This window comes from Plasmodium cynomolgi, chromosome 4 (assembly GCF_000321355.1).
Source record: "Plasmodium cynomolgi strain B DNA, chromosome 4, whole genome shotgun sequence".
Lineage (NCBI taxonomy): Eukaryota > Apicomplexa > Aconoidasida > Haemosporida > Plasmodiidae > Plasmodium > Plasmodium cynomolgi.
In genome coordinates this window covers 199,315-218,165 of record NC_020408.1, presented here as the reverse complement: position 1 = coordinate 218,165, position 18,851 = coordinate 199,315, and the positions used below count along the sequence as shown (strand labels likewise).

The 18,851-nt window shown below is 46.3% G+C and overlaps 5 protein-coding genes across 5 annotated transcripts in view; 2 read left to right on the top strand and 3 right to left on the bottom strand.

Annotated features, from left to right (window-relative positions):
• Nucleotides 1–346: 346 nt before the first annotated feature.
• On the top strand, nt 347–5,858 carry PCYB_041530 (hypothetical protein; the record flags this gene model as incomplete). The annotated part of the gene is made up of 14 exons (XM_004225304.1): nt 347–461; nt 584–2,697; nt 2,899–3,177; nt 3,291–3,398; nt 3,562–3,631; nt 3,799–3,839; nt 4,047–4,086; nt 4,202–4,240; nt 4,389–4,441; nt 4,587–4,664; nt 4,859–4,921; nt 5,228–5,286; nt 5,432–5,534; nt 5,649–5,858. The coding sequence occupies 14 exons, from the start codon at nt 347–349 to the stop codon at nt 5,856–5,858; spliced, it is 3,372 nt and encodes a 1,123-aa protein (XP_004225352.1).
• Nucleotides 5,859–7,094: 1,236 nt separating this feature from the next.
• On the bottom strand, nt 7,095–9,803 carry PCYB_041520 (ATP-dependent acyl-CoA synthetase; the record flags this gene model as incomplete). The annotated part of the gene is made up of 2 exons (XM_004225303.1): nt 7,095–8,285; nt 8,583–9,803. The coding sequence occupies 2 exons, from the start codon at nt 9,801–9,803 to the stop codon at nt 7,095–7,097; spliced, it is 2,412 nt and encodes an 803-aa protein (XP_004225351.1).
• A 2,320-nt stretch (nt 9,804–12,123) lies between these two features.
• On the bottom strand, nt 12,124–14,172 carry PCYB_041510 (RING zinc finger protein; the record flags this gene model as incomplete). The annotated part of the gene is made up of 7 exons (XM_004225302.1): nt 12,124–12,197; nt 12,368–12,419; nt 12,601–12,676; nt 12,811–13,197; nt 13,412–13,641; nt 13,805–13,840; nt 14,110–14,172. The coding sequence occupies 7 exons, from the start codon at nt 14,170–14,172 to the stop codon at nt 12,124–12,126; spliced, it is 918 nt and encodes a 305-aa protein (XP_004225350.1).
• Nucleotides 14,173–16,546: 2,374 nt separating this feature from the next.
• Nucleotides 16,547–17,251, top strand: PCYB_041500 (hypothetical protein; the record flags this gene model as incomplete). The annotated part of the gene is made up of 1 exon (XM_004225301.1): nt 16,547–17,251. One exon carries the CDS (start codon nt 16,547–16,549, stop codon nt 17,249–17,251), a length of 705 nt encoding a protein of 234 aa, XP_004225349.1.
• Nucleotides 17,252–18,256: 1,005 nt separating this feature from the next.
• The window catches only part of PCYB_041490 (hypothetical protein), a gene marked incomplete at both ends in the record, with an annotated part of 2,718 nt that continues 2,123 nt past the window's right edge, over nt 18,257–18,851 (bottom strand). The window contains one exon of the mRNA XM_004225300.1: nt 18,257–18,798. Within this exon, the coding sequence (XP_004225348.1) occupies nt 18,257–18,798 (542 nt within the window). The remainder of the gene's footprint in view (nt 18,799–18,851) is intronic.

Genomic DNA, 18,851 nt, shown 5'->3' with positions numbered 1-18,851 from the left:
GGAGTAACACATTTTCGCTGTCTACTGGGGAACACCAAATGAATGTTTAACCTCGAGGACGGTGCACTTCGTAGAGAGGCCCCCCCAAAAAAAAAGACGCAGCGGATAAGGTGGTGTCAACACTTGGCGTGCGCAGGGGGCGACTGGGTCGAATGTCGGCCGAAACGGTTATCTGCCAAGTGATTTGCCAAGCGATTTGCCAAGCGATTTGCCAAGTGATTTGCCAAGCGATTTGTCAAGCGATTTGCCTATCCCCCCCTGCGTTGCTCCCTGAGGGGTGTCCACTCGAGAGGCATTCCCCCAGGCGACGCTCCCCCCTTAATGTCACCCACCCAGCAGGGACAATATGAAATACCTGTTTTTTCCGTTCGTGCTTCTGTGCGCAAAGGGGCTTCTCAGGAACAGAGGTAGCGATAAGGCGGGTCTCCACAAGGGGGCACTGCTAAAAGGATTCTTTGCGCGTTTTGCATTCGCTTCGTGCCTCCTTCATTTTGTCTTCGCCTTCCTTCACATTTCTCGCGCCTTCCTCCACATTCCCTTCGCCTTCCTTCACACTCCCTTCGCCCCTCCTCTTTCCACATAGAACCCCCAACATCCATCACCCCCTACCACTTGGACTCGCACGAGGGGGGAAAGGACAAACCGGATGGCACACCCAATGGCGGCACCTTCTCCCCCGAGAGAGGAACCCCCCACGGAATAGACGAAAGACAATCAAGTGACTATGGAAGCGAAGCGGAGTTCGCTTCGACAGACTTCCCATCGGAGGTGAGTTTCCTGCAGGAGTGCACAATTAACAGTTGCTTGAGTGTGGATAAGGATGAGGTAGACGGAGTGGCGGAGACTGATGAGATTGGCAGAGGGACGGCCAGTAATGCGGTAGGCAGTGTGGCAACGAGTGAGAAGAAGGACGAACCGACGAGCGAATCGAAGAGCGAATCGAAGAGCCAACCGAAGAGCGAACCGCGGGGAGGCCCCCCAAAAGAACAGCAGGGTATTGAAAAAACGAACCAACCAAAGGAAGATCAGAGGAAGGATAACATAACTGTTGACATGGGTACAGAAAAAGACGACGATGAGAGTTGCATCCTAGAAGGAGAGACGAAGACGCAAGAGAAGGGGAAAGAGGACACTTGGGTGGAGGAGAAAAATGTCGAAAGGGGGGCCACTGAAATGGAGGTACACGTGGAAGGGAAGGCGGATCTCCGAAATGAAGGAAAAAAGGGGGGAGGCCAAAAGGTAAGTCAGAGTGACGCCCAAGCGGCAAGCCGAAAAAAGGACGCCAAAGCAACGGAACAAAGTGACATCCAAACGGAAAACCGAAAGACCTCCCAAGGAGAAATGGATGACCTGCAGGAGAAAGAAGTAGAGGAGGAAAAGGAAGACAAGGAGGATTTCGAGGGGGAAGACGATGTGGAGGACTTAGAGGAGGCAAAGTATGCAAAGGAGGAAGACGATATGGAGGACCTAGAGGAGGCAAAGTATGCAAAGGAGGAAGACGATATGGAGGATCCTGAGGACGAAGAAGAAAAGGAGGAGTACCAAGTAGAGGAGAGGGAATGGGGAAATAAAACTAAGAGTGATTACCAGGGGGAGGAGAAAATGGAGGGTTCGAAAAGAATTGGTAATACTTTGAGGGATGTAAAAAAAGTGGACTCAAAAATGGAAAATGCTTCAAATGGAGTAGAAGACAAATGGGGATCACCACCTGGTAGCAATTCGAACGGGGAAGAAGCCAAAGCAGTCGAAGGAGTCAAAGCAGTCGGAGGAGTCAAAGCAGTCGAAGAAGCCGAAGCAGTCGGAGGAGTCAAAGCAGTCGAAGCCGAAGCAGTCGAAGCCGAAGCAGTCGAAGAAGCCAAAGCGGAGGCTCAAAAGAGCACTAACACGATTATCGTGGCGGAAAAAACAGAGCTTCCCATCGTTAGCTCAATACAGATAAGTGACTCAAAGGAGAGTTTAAAACTCAGTGGTTACACAAATGGGGAGGAGGAAAAAATGGTTCCTCCAAACAAAGGCTATAACGATGGGGTAGAGGTGAATGGGGGATTGCCGCGAGGTGGAAATCCGGAGGTGGGAAAAGAATTCCCGAAGAGCAACGACGTGCAAAGTGCAAAGGACATGGAAGGGGACTCCGTCAAAGAAAACGCAGCGGGAGAAAAAAGTGAAGATAATGGAGGTAACAAACAGCAAAGAGGGAGTAAGCATGGGGAGGAAGATGCTGGAGAAAGGAAAGCAAAAAGGAGTCAGGGTGATGCCTATGGTGATGCCGGTGGTGATGCTGATGGTGATGCCGGTGTTGATGCCGATGTTGATGCCTATGGTGATACCGATGGTGATGTCGATGATGATCCCTATGGTGATGACGATGCAGATGCAGAGGGAGGGGAAGATACGGAAGAGGACGAGGAGACGGACAAAGGAGGGAAGGGGAGCAAAAAAAAGAATGAAGTCCCAGCCGTGGATAGTATTGAAAAAAATACCGCCGAAGGGGGAAAACCTCAAGGGGACGCAGCAACTAATGCAGATATGCACACTTGTGAGGTTCCCCAAAAGGGTAAGAATCGGGAGGACGAAGAATTACATGGAGGAGCGAGTCCACACAAGGTAGTCCCCCCCTCTGAGGAAACCTCCCTTGGAAAGAAGAGCATACAGGAGAAGGTATCTCCAACCCCAGCTGTTGCTGTTCAGTTGAACCAGGTAAGTTTGCCCAGGAAAAGCGGACACGGATGTAACGGGGACACTACGAGGGAGAACACTGAGAGGGTGATCCTATTACTGTGTAGACACCGCGTAAGGGGTTGCCTTTGACGGGGCATAGAAGGGCTATCCGCTCTGCCGCGCAGTAGGACTTCTTTCCTCTTTCTGACCATCCCTTCTGTCTCACTTCTCCCCTCACAGCAGCAGGGTCAGAAGCTGGGTCAAGAGCAGGGTCAAGAGAAGAGTCAGGAGCATGGTCAGAAGCAGGGTCAGGGGCAGAACCAAAAGCAGGGTCAAAAGCAGGGTCAAACCCCAAAGGAGGGTCAAAAGCAGGACGAAAGACGAAGCAAGAAAGGAGGAAACAATTACGAATCCAATATGTATACACTGGACAAAAAAATGCACAAAAGTTTGTCGAACGTAGACGCCATTTTGTATGGGCTGAAGGAGAAGTTGAATCGCCACAAGCATTTGAAAAACGTAAGGGAGAGAGTTTCCCGCACGGGGGGTGTCCTTTCGCGGCACGACTGGTGCAAGGGCGCTACACGATTAACGTAAGCTTCGCACACCATATAACACGCCCCACCCCGCAGCAAGAACTTAAGCTAAAGTTCGAAGCCATGGGGAGGATCAAAGAGTACAAGTTGTACAAGGACCTGATGCAGAAGTCGGTGGAGATAGTGACCCTTCGACTGATGAAGGTAAGTGGATGTGTGACCACACTCAGAGGGGAGGGAAGAGAAAGGAAAGGAAAATGGCATACCAAGACGTGCATATGAAGAAGGTTCGCCCCCATCGAATCAGGGTCGCCCCCAAATGAACAATTTCCATTACGACGCACTAACCCATTTTCCTCCATTTCAGATCAACGAAGATTTAAAAAAGTTGAAGAAGTCATCGGATATAGCTCTGCAAAAATATATTAACGAGAATGGTGAGAATGGGAGGTGTGCTACGTGTGTGGGGGGCTATATGATCGAGGGGCCTCCTCTTCTTGACCTCCATTTGTTTTGTTTTGTTTTTTTTGATTTATTTTTTGCTTTTTTGTTTTTTTTTTTTTTTCACCCATGGGCACATCCCATTAATTGTTCCCTTTTGCAGGCTACTGGTTGATGAATTTCTCCGACTGGGCAAAATACGACGTACGGAATGGAGAGGCGAAAGAAAGGAAAAAATAGAACGGAAAAAATAAAAAGTGTTGTCTCCCTCCAAATGTGTTGTGTCTCCCCTTTGTGTGCAACTTGGCACGCCGATTGTTGGGGCGTTTTTTTTTTTTTTTTTTCACACTTTTGCCTAAACATGCTGGAAACGCGGCCTAAATGTATGCTTCCCCCACGTGATGTTTGCAGAAAGCGCAAGAAAAGAAGGTAGCCAGCGGAACCAAAAACAGTAATGCAAAAAAAAAAAATAAAATAGTAACAACATATAATGACGTAGGTGCACGCGCAACAAAAAGGTGAAAGGGCTCACTTTTTTTTTTTTTGCTTCCCGTTTTATCCCTTAGGAGGAGATGAAAAGAAGAACAAGTTGTTCTGTCCAGTGGGTGCGTGCACTTCATAGAGATGCAGCCACTGTCACTGCCAGCGCAGTTACGCATGACAGTTCCCCACTAGTGCATGAAGACACACACACAAAAAAAAAAAAAAAAAGAAAAACGATTCTTTGGATATTGTTTTCCTTCCCCACTTCAGACTGCTACAGGAAGAACTGCCACAACAAGCCAAATTACCCAACTCAGTGCTATGTAAGGGGATGAGAAGTAGACAAGTCGCGTACCGCGACGTGCAAATATTCTGTGTTAATTTGCTTGTGCAAAAGTGACACCATTGTGGGCCAATGTCATTCAGAATCGAAATAAATTTACTCTCCTTTCTTTCCACGTGTTGCAGAAATTAGAGCAGAGAGGAAGTCAAATTCAAAAAATCTGCGAGCCGTTTGTGGACCTGCACAGCGGCACATGTCCAACTGTTAGTGAAGAGCACCCATTGGGGGTACCCCCCCTTCATACTCTCTTTTTGTAACTCATTGGATGATTCACTGCCGTTGTTTCATGTAGTATTTTGTATACGTATGTATGTATGTGTGTATGTATATATATATATTTTTTTTTTTTTTTTTTTTTTTTTTTTCCTCCCTGTGTGCTGCCCCCCCCATCCTGCAGGACTTCCACCACTGCGCCATAGCTGAGCCGGAGAGGAACAAAAAATATTCTATCTTTGCCTGGGTACTGCTGTTGAAGTGAAATGGCCCCGATTGGGAGTGGTGATACCCACATGGGCCAATTCCTCCCCTCTGTACATGCACACACACGCAACTATGCTCGGCACTTCTTCAGGGCGAACACGGACAGACACCTCAGTTCATCACCATTCGAGTAGGAAGAAAAAAAAAAAAAGGGAGCTCCCATTTGGCCACTACATATGAGGGTCCATTTTGTGTTTCTACCTACGAAGAGATGGGAGTCAAGAGAGACACATGAGAAAATATCACCCGTTTTGATACTTGTCCCCCCTTCTCCCCTCCTTTATAGGGATACAACTTGCACGAATGTCTGCAGCTGCTCGTAGTGAATAAGGGATCCACGTGCTCGTAATATTCAAAAATTATTTTGGGAGTCCACTCGAGTGACACTCCCTGGGTGGTTCCCCCCTCCCTCCGTTAGTATGACCATCGTTGACTGCCAGTTCGCCGAATTGTTTATCCCCCCTCCCACTGTCTCTTCCCCCACACGCAGCCCAAGCAGCATCAAAAAAAACATTTTGGAGTCCGAAGACATACTGCTGGAGCCTGTCTCCACCAAGTTGCTGCACAACGAGATCCTCCTGAAGAACATCAAGGTATGGGTGGTGCGATCGGTCGAACCTGTGCCAAGAAGGGAGCGGACCACACTGCGTACACCCCCACTGCGTGAATAGACGCACAAAAATGGCGCGGCGCAATTCCCCCCGCAGATAAAGACCCCCGGGGAGTACAACATCTGCTTGGCGCAGTTCTACCAGCAACCGGACGCGGAGGATCTACTGACTGAGAACGCCTCCAATAGGAGCGGCAAGCCGAGCAAGCCGGGCAGGGCGAATAAGGCACAGAAGAGCGACATACAAATTTTGGGCATCGATACCATAGGCACCTTGTACGTGCTGCCGACTCCCTCGAGGAAGTAGGCTTGGTTAGCGGTGGGCATCGGTGGTGACGTGCGTTTCACAGGTGGGCCTAACTGCCTGCCCGCCACGCCACCGCGGAGCACCTCTCCCCCGCGTCTGCACACACATCTCCGCACACGTACGCAGAAATTTTTGCGCGCTCGTCTGCACAAATATTTGTGCACCCTATTGCGCGCTCCCCGCGGATAAAAAAAAAAATTTAACTCGAACTGACGTTTTGTTTTAGTCTTTAAAAACGTAATTATGAAAAGGCTATTCAAAGTAGACATCAGATTGACGGTAGGTACTCACGATGTAGCACGCGAAATGTTACAGGCTGTATTGTACGATGAAGTTTTGTAGACAATAAAAAAAGGAAAATGAAAAAACGGAAAATAAAGTAAAATAAAGTAAAATAAAATGAAATAAAGTAAAAGGGGACGAGGCGGGGACTATTCCCCATGGGAAAAGTTCTTCTTCCACGTGGGTGTTTTTCTTCTTCACTGCGGGTGCTGTACTCCACTGGGATGACACAAACAAACGTACGCAAAGAAAACATGAAGAGATCAAAGCGACGATACGAACGGGACGGGGCCGAGAGAGGGGCGTATACAAGCCCCTCCGCTGCCCCCTGTGCACAAACACTGCCACGCGTGCGCACATATGAGTAGGCCTGCATGTGCGTACGCGGGCGGGCTAACATGACGACGCGGGAAAAGGTGTCTACAAATATTCACGCGATTGGCCGGCCTACGGCTGGGCGGCGGCGCGAATGAAGGAAAATGAAGAAAAATGAAGAAAAATGAAAAGAAATGAAAAGAAATGAAAAAAAATGAAGAAAAATGAAAATAAAAATATATCAAAACAGAAGGAGGCAAATCTGCAGAATGGCAAAACGGCGGACGACACTGTACATACAATATCGTACGACGGAATCGTAACACGACCGCATCACGGCATCACCGCACCATCGCACCATCGCACCACCGCACGCGTGGGGGCGAGGTGCAGCGAACTTGCTATATAGCCACTCTGTCTTTTGAACCCCTACTTACTTATTGCTGACGTCTTTCTCGCCCCTCATTGGGAGGGCCCCTCTACTGGTACGCACAAAAAAAAAAGGGGGTGGTGGCGTACTTGCTGCTCTACCACAGAAGAACTTCTGCGCATGGTGGGGGGTGGGGAAATTTTGTTTTATTTCTGGGGCGAGGATCACTTGTAAAAGTTGGCGCTCCACAATGGCTGCACCTCGCGCAACTACTTATTCTTGGTTTTTGTCTCATTCTTGGGTTTCTTCACATTCGCGGGTTTCTTCTCATTCGCGGGCTTCTTCACATCCGCGGGTTTCTTCTCATTCGCGGGCTTCTTCACATCCGCGGGTTTCTTCTCATTCGCGGGCTTCTTCACATCCGCGGGTTTCTTCTCATTCGCGGGCTTCTTCACATCCGCGGGCTTCTTCTCATCTTGAGGTGTGTTCGCATCGGCTGGTTGGTTCGCTTCAGCCGGTTGGTTCGCTTCAGCCGGTTGGTTCGCTTCAGCCGGTTGGTTCGCTTCAGCCGGTTGGTTCGCTTCAGCCGGTTGGTTCGCATCGGCCGGTTGGTTCGCATCGGCAGGTTGGTTCGCATCAGCCGGTGTGTTCGCATCAGCCGGTTTGTTCGCACCCGCCGGTTTGTTCGCTTCAGCCGGTTTGTTCGCATCCGCGGGTTTCTTGGCATCCGCGGGCTTCTTGCCATTCTTGGATTTCTTGTCATCCTTTGATTTCTTGTCATCCGCGGGCTTCATCTTATTCTGGTAACTCTTTTTGGTTTTCTCAATGAAGGGTTTAAAGTCCTTAAAGACGTTGAAGCTTCGGACCTTCATAGTAGGAGTGAGATAGTTGGAGGTATCCCAGACTTTACAAGTGAGGTAAATATCATTTACGATGTTGTATCTATTCAAATTTGTTGTCTTGTACATGTCTAACATTTTTTCTCGGACGTATTTGAGATAGTCCTCGGTGTTGAGTTTATCGTCCTTCAGATCCTTCAAGAAATCAGCAGCGCTTATGCCTTGTTTTTTTAGGATACCATCTCTCTCCAAACCTTTTGCTAATAAGTCCTTATCCACATTAATAATGGCGAGTGGTCCATCCATGGCGTCATCACCATACACAACACAATGGTTAACAAAATCTATTTCTGAGTATAAATTGTTTAGCATCTCCGTCTCGATGTACTCTCCTTGTGATAACTTCACTAATCCTTTGGATCTATCAAGAAAGGTGATAGATCCATCTTTATTTATCTGTACAACATCTCCTGTTTTGTAAAATTGATCATCTGTAAATGCATTTTTTGTTTGTTCTGGACGAAGGAAATAGCCACTAAATAATTGTTTCCCCTTTAGGAGTAGTTCTCCTTTTGGTGGGTTCCCTTTAGCGTTGTAATTTTCCCATGTGATTACTTTGTACTGTACATGGGGAGAGACAGGTCCTCCAGTATTGTTTGTGCTGTTGTCCGTAAAATGTTGAACCATGATTGGACCACTTGTTTCTGTGAGTCCATAACCTTGATAAAAATTGATGTTAAGTAAAACACTTAAATCTCTTTCCACATTAGGAGATATTTTCCCTCCTCCACTAAAAAATGCATCCAATGAAGGGTTGATTTTTTCCCTTATTTTTTGTGATACATGCGTCATATTTTCAAGCATCCTGGAGAATGCTCCGAAATTATTTTTTCTACGCATAGCTATTATTCTATTTACCATGAATCGTTTAAGTGGAGTTAACTTTGCAATCTCAGCTAATATGGTTGTGTATAATCTATTGAATACCTTAGGTACACCTACAACGATGTTCGCACCACACTTAGCAAGGTCTTGTGAAAAAAGTGAAATGTCTTTACTCCATATTCTTATTTGCATTCCTCGATAAAAACTTATGTATGCTATGGATCGTTCATATATGTGAGAAAGGGGTAGATAGGAGAAATGGTGTCTTGGATCTAACTTTAGGAAGATACTCCATTTGCTCACTGGCACAACACCGTAGTACAGGGCTCTATTACTTATCATCACTCCCTTTGGCTTTCCCGAAGTGCCTGACGTATACACAATTGTTGATATGTGTTCAGGGTCATGTTGTTTTAATACCTCATAGTTGGGAAACTTATCCTTTGTAAAGTCGTTTAACTCGTACATGCTTATTCCTAGTCCTTGTGCTTTGGTTTTCATTTTTTGAAACAGTTCTAGATTTTCCTTCTCCAACTTCTCCGATTTTTCTCGTTTTTCCTTCTGTTCCTTCGTTTCTGGGGGGTTCCCCGGGCGATTCACTCTCTTTTCTGCATTTGTGCTATCACTTAGAGTGTCCAGTATGAACAATTTTTTTAAATAGGGCAATTTATCCTTCTTCTCGAGTAGCCCATCGACCAAGTTGAGATCGATACATAGCCACTCCAATTTACTTTCGTTCAATATTTCGCACACTTCATCTATGCTAAACTTGGAGTGCATCACTAGGGATGTGATTCCGCTAACCATGGATGCTAAATCAGCTACCAACCAGTTGGCAGAGTTGGATCCATAGATCCCCAAAATTTTGAATTGCCCTTGGTTGCATTTTTCGGCGTACCTTTTCATCGGTACCCCTCCATCCTTGCTTTTTAAATAGTAACTTAAACTTATAGCCTTATCGAATAATTGTCCAAAGGTGGTTTCTCTTTTTACTTCGCAATTTTCTAGCTCGGTGATGGCTACCTTGTCTGCCATCGACTTGGCCTTTGCATGCAACAGCGGGAATAAGTGTTTGTAATTCTCAAAAACTGCATCCCCGCGCTCATCGCGACCTTCGTACACATTTGACTCATGCTCTTTGGTCTTCGTCGTCTTCACATTGGAGTAACTGAGGGAGCCCTTCAAGCTCTGGGCAGAGTAGGTCGCCGCGTTGATGAGGTACGCGGCGGTGAACAAGAGGCTATACACGTGCATTTTTGAGCGGGGGAGAACGGAGACACGTTTTGTTCTATGGGGGTGGAGGGGGGGAGTAGTCCCACTCAGATTCGTTACATATATCTGCGGCGGTGGGGCGGGTGCGCTTCTTCACAGAACGCTATTTTGAGGAGCTGCCTTATACGGAACTGCCTTATGCGGAGCTGCCTTATGCGGAGCTGCGTTAGGCAACACTTCTTTGCCTTGCCTTGCTTCGCTCTGCTTTACTTGCCCGTTTGCGTGCCAGCAAACACTTCCTGCGGGCAGCGGCGTGCAAACGCCAAGTATAGTCAGGGAGACTATAGAAACAGAGAGAAAAAAAAAAGCGCAATTCTGAGCGTTCGGGTGAGTATCTACGCGCGCACGTATGTACAAACACATGCGTGGGTTATGTCACATGCTGTTTGAACAATTTTTTTTTTAAAAAGAAAAAGAAAAAGAAAAAATATGTTCATCGAATGACCTCGAAAGAAAAAAAAAGGTATCCCTTCCTGCTGTATTTTTTTTTTCTGTTTTGCTGCGTTGTGGTTTTGCTGCTTTGTGGTTTTGCTGCTTTGTGGTTTTGCTGTTTTGTTGTTTTGCTGTTTTGCTGCTTTGCTGTTTTGCTGTTTTGTTGTTTTGCTGCTTTGCCGTTTAGCTGTTTTGCTTCTCTTACTCAATGTGTCAGCCAATTTTTTTTTTTTCTTCACTGGTAGGGTTGCCATCCGTTCAAAGTTATTCTGGCGAATTTCGGTTCGCCCGAGGCACATGCTTGGTTCGCTTTTATCAGCCCCCTTTTCAGCGTACTTTAATCGGCGCACAAACACATGCTGTGCATATGGGCAGCTAACATGGGCATGTGCATGTGGTGGTGGCAACTCTTCGGGGCTGACCGCTTGGCGAAACCCCCTTTGTTCTGACTAAAAAGCAGAACGTGTTGAGAAGGCGCACTGAAAAGCTGCGAATTCAGCCCTACGCCTAATTAGCGACTCCTGCAGAAAAATCCTATGTGTTCAGCGCATACCACCAGGTGCATGCGTGCCTTTGTTTGTGGTCGCAACCGCAGTAGATCAAATAAGCGGTTTCAAAAAAAAAAAAATATATATACATATGTGTACATATACTTTTTGCTCGCATTTGTTTTGCCTTTTTCGCATCTTATACGAATTTCACTTAATATTTTACTTTATTTTATTTTTCTTCATTTTGCCTCATTTTGTTTCATTTTATTTTATTTTTTTTTTCTGTTCGCTCTCCTTTGCGAAAGCATTTTCAATGTTTGTTGCAACGTGCACAGATTTTTACTGCCCTTTGTTGTCGCCCAGCGGAGGGTTGCGCATACGTTCTGTGAACACCCGCACGAGTAGCAAAGGGAAGGGGTTAGCTTGACCACCTCATATATATTATTTCGTCGTGCAACAATGTTAATTTTTTTCTCTCGCTGATTGGATTTTTTTTTTTTTTTTTACGGATGATGATTACAACTGCATCGTTTTGCACGCGAATGGGTGTGACGCAGCAGCTTGGGCGTTTTATCTTCTCTTAGCGGTAAACCATCTCTTTGCATCATTTCGCTCCCCCCCCAACGCGGCATAGTTAGCATATGCATACATATACAGGGATCGTAAGTTAGGGAGAGGCAACAACTGAGCAAGCAAAGAAGCACCACCAATTGCTGTTGCTATAAAAGGGGCAATGACCACCCACGAGAGAGAGATTATCACCTGTTATTCATATTTCCGCACCAAACGAACAATTCTGTAAACCTTGCTCTTTTCATCAGCGAAGCGAAGCGCTGTTCACACGCGGATAGGATCACTTTCCCCGTTAGGTAAAATTATTGCGTCGTTTTTTTTTTTGGAGGGGGGGGAGGGGACCCTGTTTGGGTAACCACAAAATTAGCACAAAACTGTGTGGAGGCATCATTTGGGTGATGCCCCACGTGGAGTAAGTCCACCCATGGCAAGGTAGCCTCGGCAACACGCAAATTACAAACTTCCATACATGGATGATACGTAAAACTCCCTCCATGTGTACTGTCGAACTCATTTATAATTGCCGTTGCGTCTCATCCCAGTAGGGTTGAAAAACTATGTGCACATTTCACTGTGGATAAAAAAAAAAAAAGCTAGCTAGCTAGCTAGCTGGCTAGCCACAAAAATAACTTAAAAAAAAAATTAGCTTAAAATTGCAAAAAAAAGAAAAAGGGGGGAATCACGTTAAGAAGTAAAAGCGTCGTCTTGCACACGTGGATGCGTTAAAGCGGGGATTAAAAAGGTTACAAATGTTCGCGTTTGATCATCATATGTATACTCGCTTGCCCATGTGTAAGTTCGCTTGTTCACATGCTGCTCCTCCCCTCTGGCATGGTGTCCCGCTTGTTGTCTATGTTGATTTGCAACAGACCGCGGACGTCTACAAAGGAATCGTTAATTGGAAGCGTTAATCGGAAGCGTTAAAAATGAAAGGCAGTGGTTGGGGGCGGGTCACTACAAATGAATCGGCTAACTCTTGTTTGGCTCGTTCCGCTTGACCTCTCCCCAGCGTCTGGACGTGCACACGTCGGGGGGATCGATCTCCCTTACCTTGTCGGCAAATGGGGCACTTCGTGTTTTGCATTCTGACTACGTTTGCGCACTGCAGGGTGGGAATAAAAATAAAAAAAATAAAAAAATAAATAAAATAAAATAAAATAAAATAAAATAAAAAAAACTAAAGATAAAATAAAATGAAATAAAAGTAAATACACAGTGCTCCTCGTTGCGAACCCGTGTGCAGGCGTAGCTGCCTGCCCGCACGGGGAGTCCACTCCAATTACCACGTTGCACAGGCACATGTGTCTGCAGGGCAGTATGGCGGTGTCCCTCTCCTCCGTCAGGCATATCACGCACTCTCTGCGAAAGGGGGGCAGAAAAATGGGCAGGAAAATGAACAGCAAGATGGGCAGCAAAATGGGCAGCAAAATAAACGTTGTACAAATCAGCAATGCGCTTATGCGCGCGTGTCACGTATCCACGCGCGAACGCACCTGCCGGACAAGAAGCTGCTCACGGCGTCAGGTTGTGGCGCCTTGGACTTCTCGATGCCGAAAATCTCCTGCACCTCGAAGTACCGATTGCCAAACTGAATCTTCTGTTTATAAAGCACAAGTTTGTACTTGTCTGCGCAGTGGACGCCGTCCTTCACTTCGTCCTCCTGCAAGTAAGCAAAGTTGTATTGAGCCTGTGGAATGGGCGCGCCAAGTGCTCTTAGCACAATCAAAATGGGGATGATGTACTCGTAACTGGGCTTGCATTTCAGATCATTCACATCGAAGACGTTCAAATTGATGGCGTCACTCGGGCTGCTCATGTAAATCTGGTTTATATCTTTCGGGTATATGTTGGTCACTGTGGGGTACTTCGTGGGCGTGTAGCTGTGACCAGGGGTGGGGAGAGAAAAAAAAATAATAAAAAAAAAAAAAAAAAAATAATAATAAAAATAAAAAAATAAAGTGCAGCTAAGAGGGACACACTACTGAGCAATCCAATCAACTGCGCGTAAAAAAAAAAAAAAAAACAACGCGGTGGAGTGAAGGAAGGTTCTCCCCCTTTCGGCCAAGCGGGGTACCCCTGAGGAAAAACACTTACAACGCCTCCCGGTTTTCCGCAAACTCCTCCTTGCAACAAAAATATATAGATATCTCCACATCGTACAAGGCGTCAAAAATGAAGTTGATCAGGTAGACATTGTTCCCATGGTTGATAATTTTCAATGTCTTTCGACGCAGGTTCACGGAGTTCCTCACAACCGACGTCCTTTGGATATTTATGTTGGGTCCTTGAGAGATTAGATCGTACAGGTGCTCATTATCGGTTCTCTGAGAGGAGGGGGGAAAAAATCGCGTGTTCTGCCGGGGGAGTTATGTTGATGAGTCGCTCAACGGGCAGAGAGCCTCCTACGGAATTGCTCAACACATCGAATCGGGAGACCTCCTTCCTGCATAATGCCCTTCTTCACAAAATTAACTCATCTGCACTTACGTTGATTATGGACGAGTTGAACGAAATCGATCGGGGCTGTGGTTGCAAAAAAAAAAAAAAGGGAGGCGTACAAATAACAGGGGTACAATAGCAGACATGGTGGCGGCGCTAAATTGTAGACGTGTCCTATGCGTTAGCACATATAAAAGCGAAACAGAGCTTCATTTGTGCATTCCTCTGCGTGGGCACTTCAAAAACGCTTTCTCACATAATGGACGGAGAAGCGATCCCCAAGTGGAGATTCCACATCCCACGATAGGGGTACTGATGAATGCGAGCAAACCGTATGCGTACAGAACACTTACATGATGATCCGTGCGAAAGTCATCTTCTATGTTGCTAGCTAATGAAGAGCCAATTATCCCCATTATACACAATAGAGAAAGAACAAGGCATTATTCTGCGGCTTGGCTTCATGCACAGTTGCGTTTCTCCGGGTTCTCAGCGTTCTCCGCGTTCTCCGCGTTTGCCTCGAGGATTTCACGTTGGTAGGTATACGTTCACGTATGGGCAAGTTGGCAAATGCGCCTGTGTGCTCGGCGCGCAAAGGTACAGGGTGCGTGTACATACGCGAGTATATATGCCCGTATGTGTGCCTGTGCGTGTACCTGTGCGCGTTCCTGTGTCTGTGCGTGTACCTCTGCGCATAGCCGTATGCATGCGCGTGCATATCCACATGTACACGTACATAAGCATAATGCATATCACTCAGCTTCGACGCGCTTCACTTCCGTTGCGGTACTTTCATTTTGAACACGCGGCGGAATGGCCATCAGTTTGGGTGAAGCGAAGATGCGGAAAAGCGGAAGAAGGGGCGTCTGCCAGCGCAATCATGTTAGGAAAAGCGAAAAGAGGGGGCGCATGGGCGCAAGGAAAATGGCAGGCAAAGTGGCCGGCAAAATGGTAACCAAAATGGGAAGGAATGGAAAAGAAAAGGCGAAGAAATTAAAAAGGCAAGGAAAGGAAAAAAATGGGAAGAAAAAAAAATTCACTTCATTTCACTTCATATAGCATACCGAGTGTACACGGCCAAACGCGCGAACACAAATTTTAACTTAACGCAGACGAAGGGAGGAACCAACAAACGTTTTGTGTACGCGAAGTTGAAAAAAAAATAAAAAAATAAACAAACAAAGGAACGAATAAAGGAACGAACAAACGAACGAACAAAATAATGACGCACAAAAGAATTAAAGCGGATGGAGAAACACAAAGGGGGAACTGTTTCTATTTAAAGTTTGATGACCATGCCATCCGTTTGTGACTCGGTCAAAATGGAGTGAAATCCGCCCAGCTTTGTGCTCAGCCTCGTCGGAAAGGATATAACCGCCAGGGGAGTCATTCCATAAAGGCGCAGTTATGCGCACGAATCGATGCATACGTAGTGTGACACTACGCAGCAGCAAAGCCCCCTGCAAGGTTTCGGTCCATGCCACCAGCTCGCTTTGCTGCAGCGACAAAACGGGTGTACAAAATGGCGCAAAGCACATTTCCTGCTCACACATCGTTGTGAACACTGTTATTATAAAACTAATTTGCCGCGTTGAATGAAGAATCACACATGGGGCACATTCCACTGATGGAAAACACTGGCGTTTTATAAGATGGCCAACTGGTGTGCAGATGGGGTGTCTCTTGGGGACACTCCCCACACAAGCAGGTACGGTGTAGTTACTATCACCTCCGTTCTGTGCAAGGGAGCAAAAACTTGTTCAGTAAAAGCGACATATACTTTTTCCTTTTTTATGTGCACACGGCGATTCCACCGATTGTTGCCCCGCACAAGAGGCAAACAATGCTTTGAAAGTTGAACGTTCTATGTGTCTACCCCCCCCTGAGCTTTACACCGTTGGGTAGCTTCTTTACTAATTCGCTCTGTAAATCTTTCCTATCTTTTTTCGAACTTAAGAAAAAATTGCCCACTTCCATGCTCATTAGACCCTTGAACAACACCAAGAATGGTTGTGTTAAAATTGGTATTCCCCTTTTTGGCTAGCTAAAAAAAGGGGGAAAAAAAAAGTCCTTATTTTGCTTTAAAAAATATGAACATTCAGGCAACTTGGAAAAAAAAAAAAATAAGCTATATTACGGCAAGAAATATGAACAGTTTAAGTTACTTTATAAAAAAAAAAAAACATAGCTATTTTACGAAAAGTTGTGTGCAAAACTATTTCGCCAATGTGAAGATAAAACAACCAGGCGTGAGAATAAGGCTAGTAAGTAATAACCGTTGCTCGTGACCAAAAGTGAAAGAACTCTTTGCATTTGTTTTTCGCCAACTATGCACAGTGCATCCCGAAGTAAAGAAGCGCGACATTAGTGAATAATCGAATGCGTCTTTGCTTAGTTCTCTAACATAAAACGTTACTCCCTTTTTAAATAGACGTAATGAACAATTTTCCGCCGTTCCATGCGCGTTGAACGGATACACCTTTTTGTACTTCCCTGCGTTGGACCCCTATAAAGCACTCTAACGTCGTTGAAATGAGAGCAGTGTGTGTGTTGGACGCCCCTAGCAAAAGGAAGACGCCTTAATCTTCTTCCTCTCCCAAAACGTAGCCTTCGGTTTGAAGTAGGAAAAGGGAGGTTCACATTCCACAGCGTCCTTTTTTTTTTTTTGGCTTACACGGTTTGGTACCCCATTGTCGGTATCGCCGTGTTTCACCCTCGTGTGTGTAATTTTCCTGTGTTTGTTTTTCCCTAGATTGAGCAGCCCCGTCCGACCGAACATTTGTCTACAAAATGAGGGGGAAGAACGCGAAGAAGGTGCGCTACCTGGATTCAAAGGGGATGCTGTACTCGAACGGGATAACGTACGAGCGGAGTGTGATGCACCCCAGTGGGAACAATAAGGAGGATCAGAAATTGGGGAAAAATTACAGTGAGTTGCAAAACTTACTGAGAAAGGAAGAAGATCAACATGCGGCCCTAAAAAAGCAGCTGAACCTGCTGCAAAAACAAAGGGACCTATTGCAGTGGCACCTTTGCAACAATGTTAAAAAGCTAAGTATGCAGAGAAGCGAATGTAAATTCAAGGAGCAGTTTAGCTCTAAGCTGGAAGGAAAGTTGAAGGTACTGAAGGAGAGCACGAAGATGCACAAGCTAGAACGTGACATTCTCGAGGATGAAGTGAACAAAATGGAGGAGCAACTGCAGAGTAAAGAACAACTTAAGGCGAACGTAGAGAAGAAGTTCAATCGATGGATGGATAAAAAAAATGAATATTTAAAGGACCTGAGCCAGGAAAGGAGGAGTGCATTTCAGGAGAGGAACAACAGACAAAAGCAGCTGAGAAAACTGCTTCTGGTGGTGAAGAAGGAGGGGAACATGAGCTACGACATGGACTACCTCAAGATGTGTGAGCTTAACCTTATGCGCCAACTAAGTCATCACAGGGATTATAAGATGTTGGAGATGAGCATGGCAAAGGGGGTAGGGTCACCTTAGCTGTAGAGGAATCCATTCGCTATTTAGTGTAAGCCGTGGAGTGGCACTTTTCTTGAGTGCAGCTACCGTGGTGGGACGATGGAGACGCTTAACAAAGGTAGCTTTGTCGTTGTTGTCGCCAGCGATGGCATCGTCGTTGTTGTCTCTAGCGTTAGCATCGTCGTTGTTGTCTCTAGCGTTAGCATCGTCGTTGCTGCTGCTATTCTTCCTTTTGCTCTACGGGTGGCTCTAGCGAATGACTCGCTTGAGGGGTAGTCACGCGGGTGCGTTGGCTCGATCGACCCACCTAACCACCTCCACATTTGCATTCAACTGTTTGCGCGATTTAAGTGGTGCATCTCATCGTGTTCATACGAACCGTGCGAGACGGGAAACCCGAAGGAATGCTTTACTTCACCTCTTTTTTGTGTCTCTATGCATGTGTCCTTTGGTGCTTATCACCACACAGGGACGACCATTTCTGCGCATGCCTCTGCTGCGTCTTGAACCCGAATTTGGCCTTTAAGAGTTTTGGGGCTGGAATCGTAACGATATGAGCGGAGCAATCCGTTTGGTGCAATCCGCTTGGTAACACTGTAGGGAAGGAGCGCTTCCTCGTTTTTTTTTTTTCGCCTAGCAAAGCAATGCTCTGGGATATAACCCCAAGGGAGGTAGTCCGTCCCTCCCTCCCTCCTATAACGATGGGCGCAGTGCCCCAAGGGGAGCGAGGCAAAGGGGCATAGCAAAATTGCGCCTCCTCATGGCTCTCCTTAACAGTCACTTGTTCATCCGATGGGTGGATCCAAACACAATTACGTTCAAAACGGTTTGCACTTTGGTGGTACTTAAAATGGCGTTTTACAAAAAAAAGGGGGAGGGTACTACCCACGAAGTGGCACCTCCAGGGGAAAGGCAGCAACAGCTGGGAAGGTCACGCCAGTTTAGCAGCCGCGTCAATCAAGCAGCCACGCCAATCGAGCAGCCGCGCCAATCGAGCAGCCACGTTTAACGCGCTTCCGCTTCGCTTCACCTTTGCGCATCGTCGTGCTTGAGCGTGTTCAGAATTCTGGGGAGCGTAAAGACGACGCCACTGGCATCCCCGACGAAGGCCGCGTTGATACTGGGGTGGATGCAAATGTAACTGATGGGGACATAAGGCTCGAAGTGCTTCTCATATGTCCTAACATAAGAAAAGGTCAAATCTCCATCCAACTTTTTTGTAACATTTGTCACCGAGATGGATCCATCATTACAACCTGCAATCAAAACAACTTTCTTGTTTTTCCAAAAAGTTGGACGTTCCAAAAGATATAAAGTAGACAGGGAAGACGTTTTCGTAACGTGACTTGTGGGGACCTTTTTAATTTGCTTCAGCGTTTTGGTGTCCCATACAGAAATGTAATTATTCCCTATTAGTAGGAAGACGTCTTCCAAGAGCTTGGAATACTTTAAGTCCATGATGGGACTCTTGGAAATGCACGTGTAGAGAAGCAACTGGAAGTCGTATAAGTCGTACACTGCTATGTAGCCACTTCCGAATGCGACCCACAGTTCGTACTTATGCGTTACTGCTAATATGGCTGAAACGTAGCATTTGTTTGGCGCATTTCTGTTTTTTTTT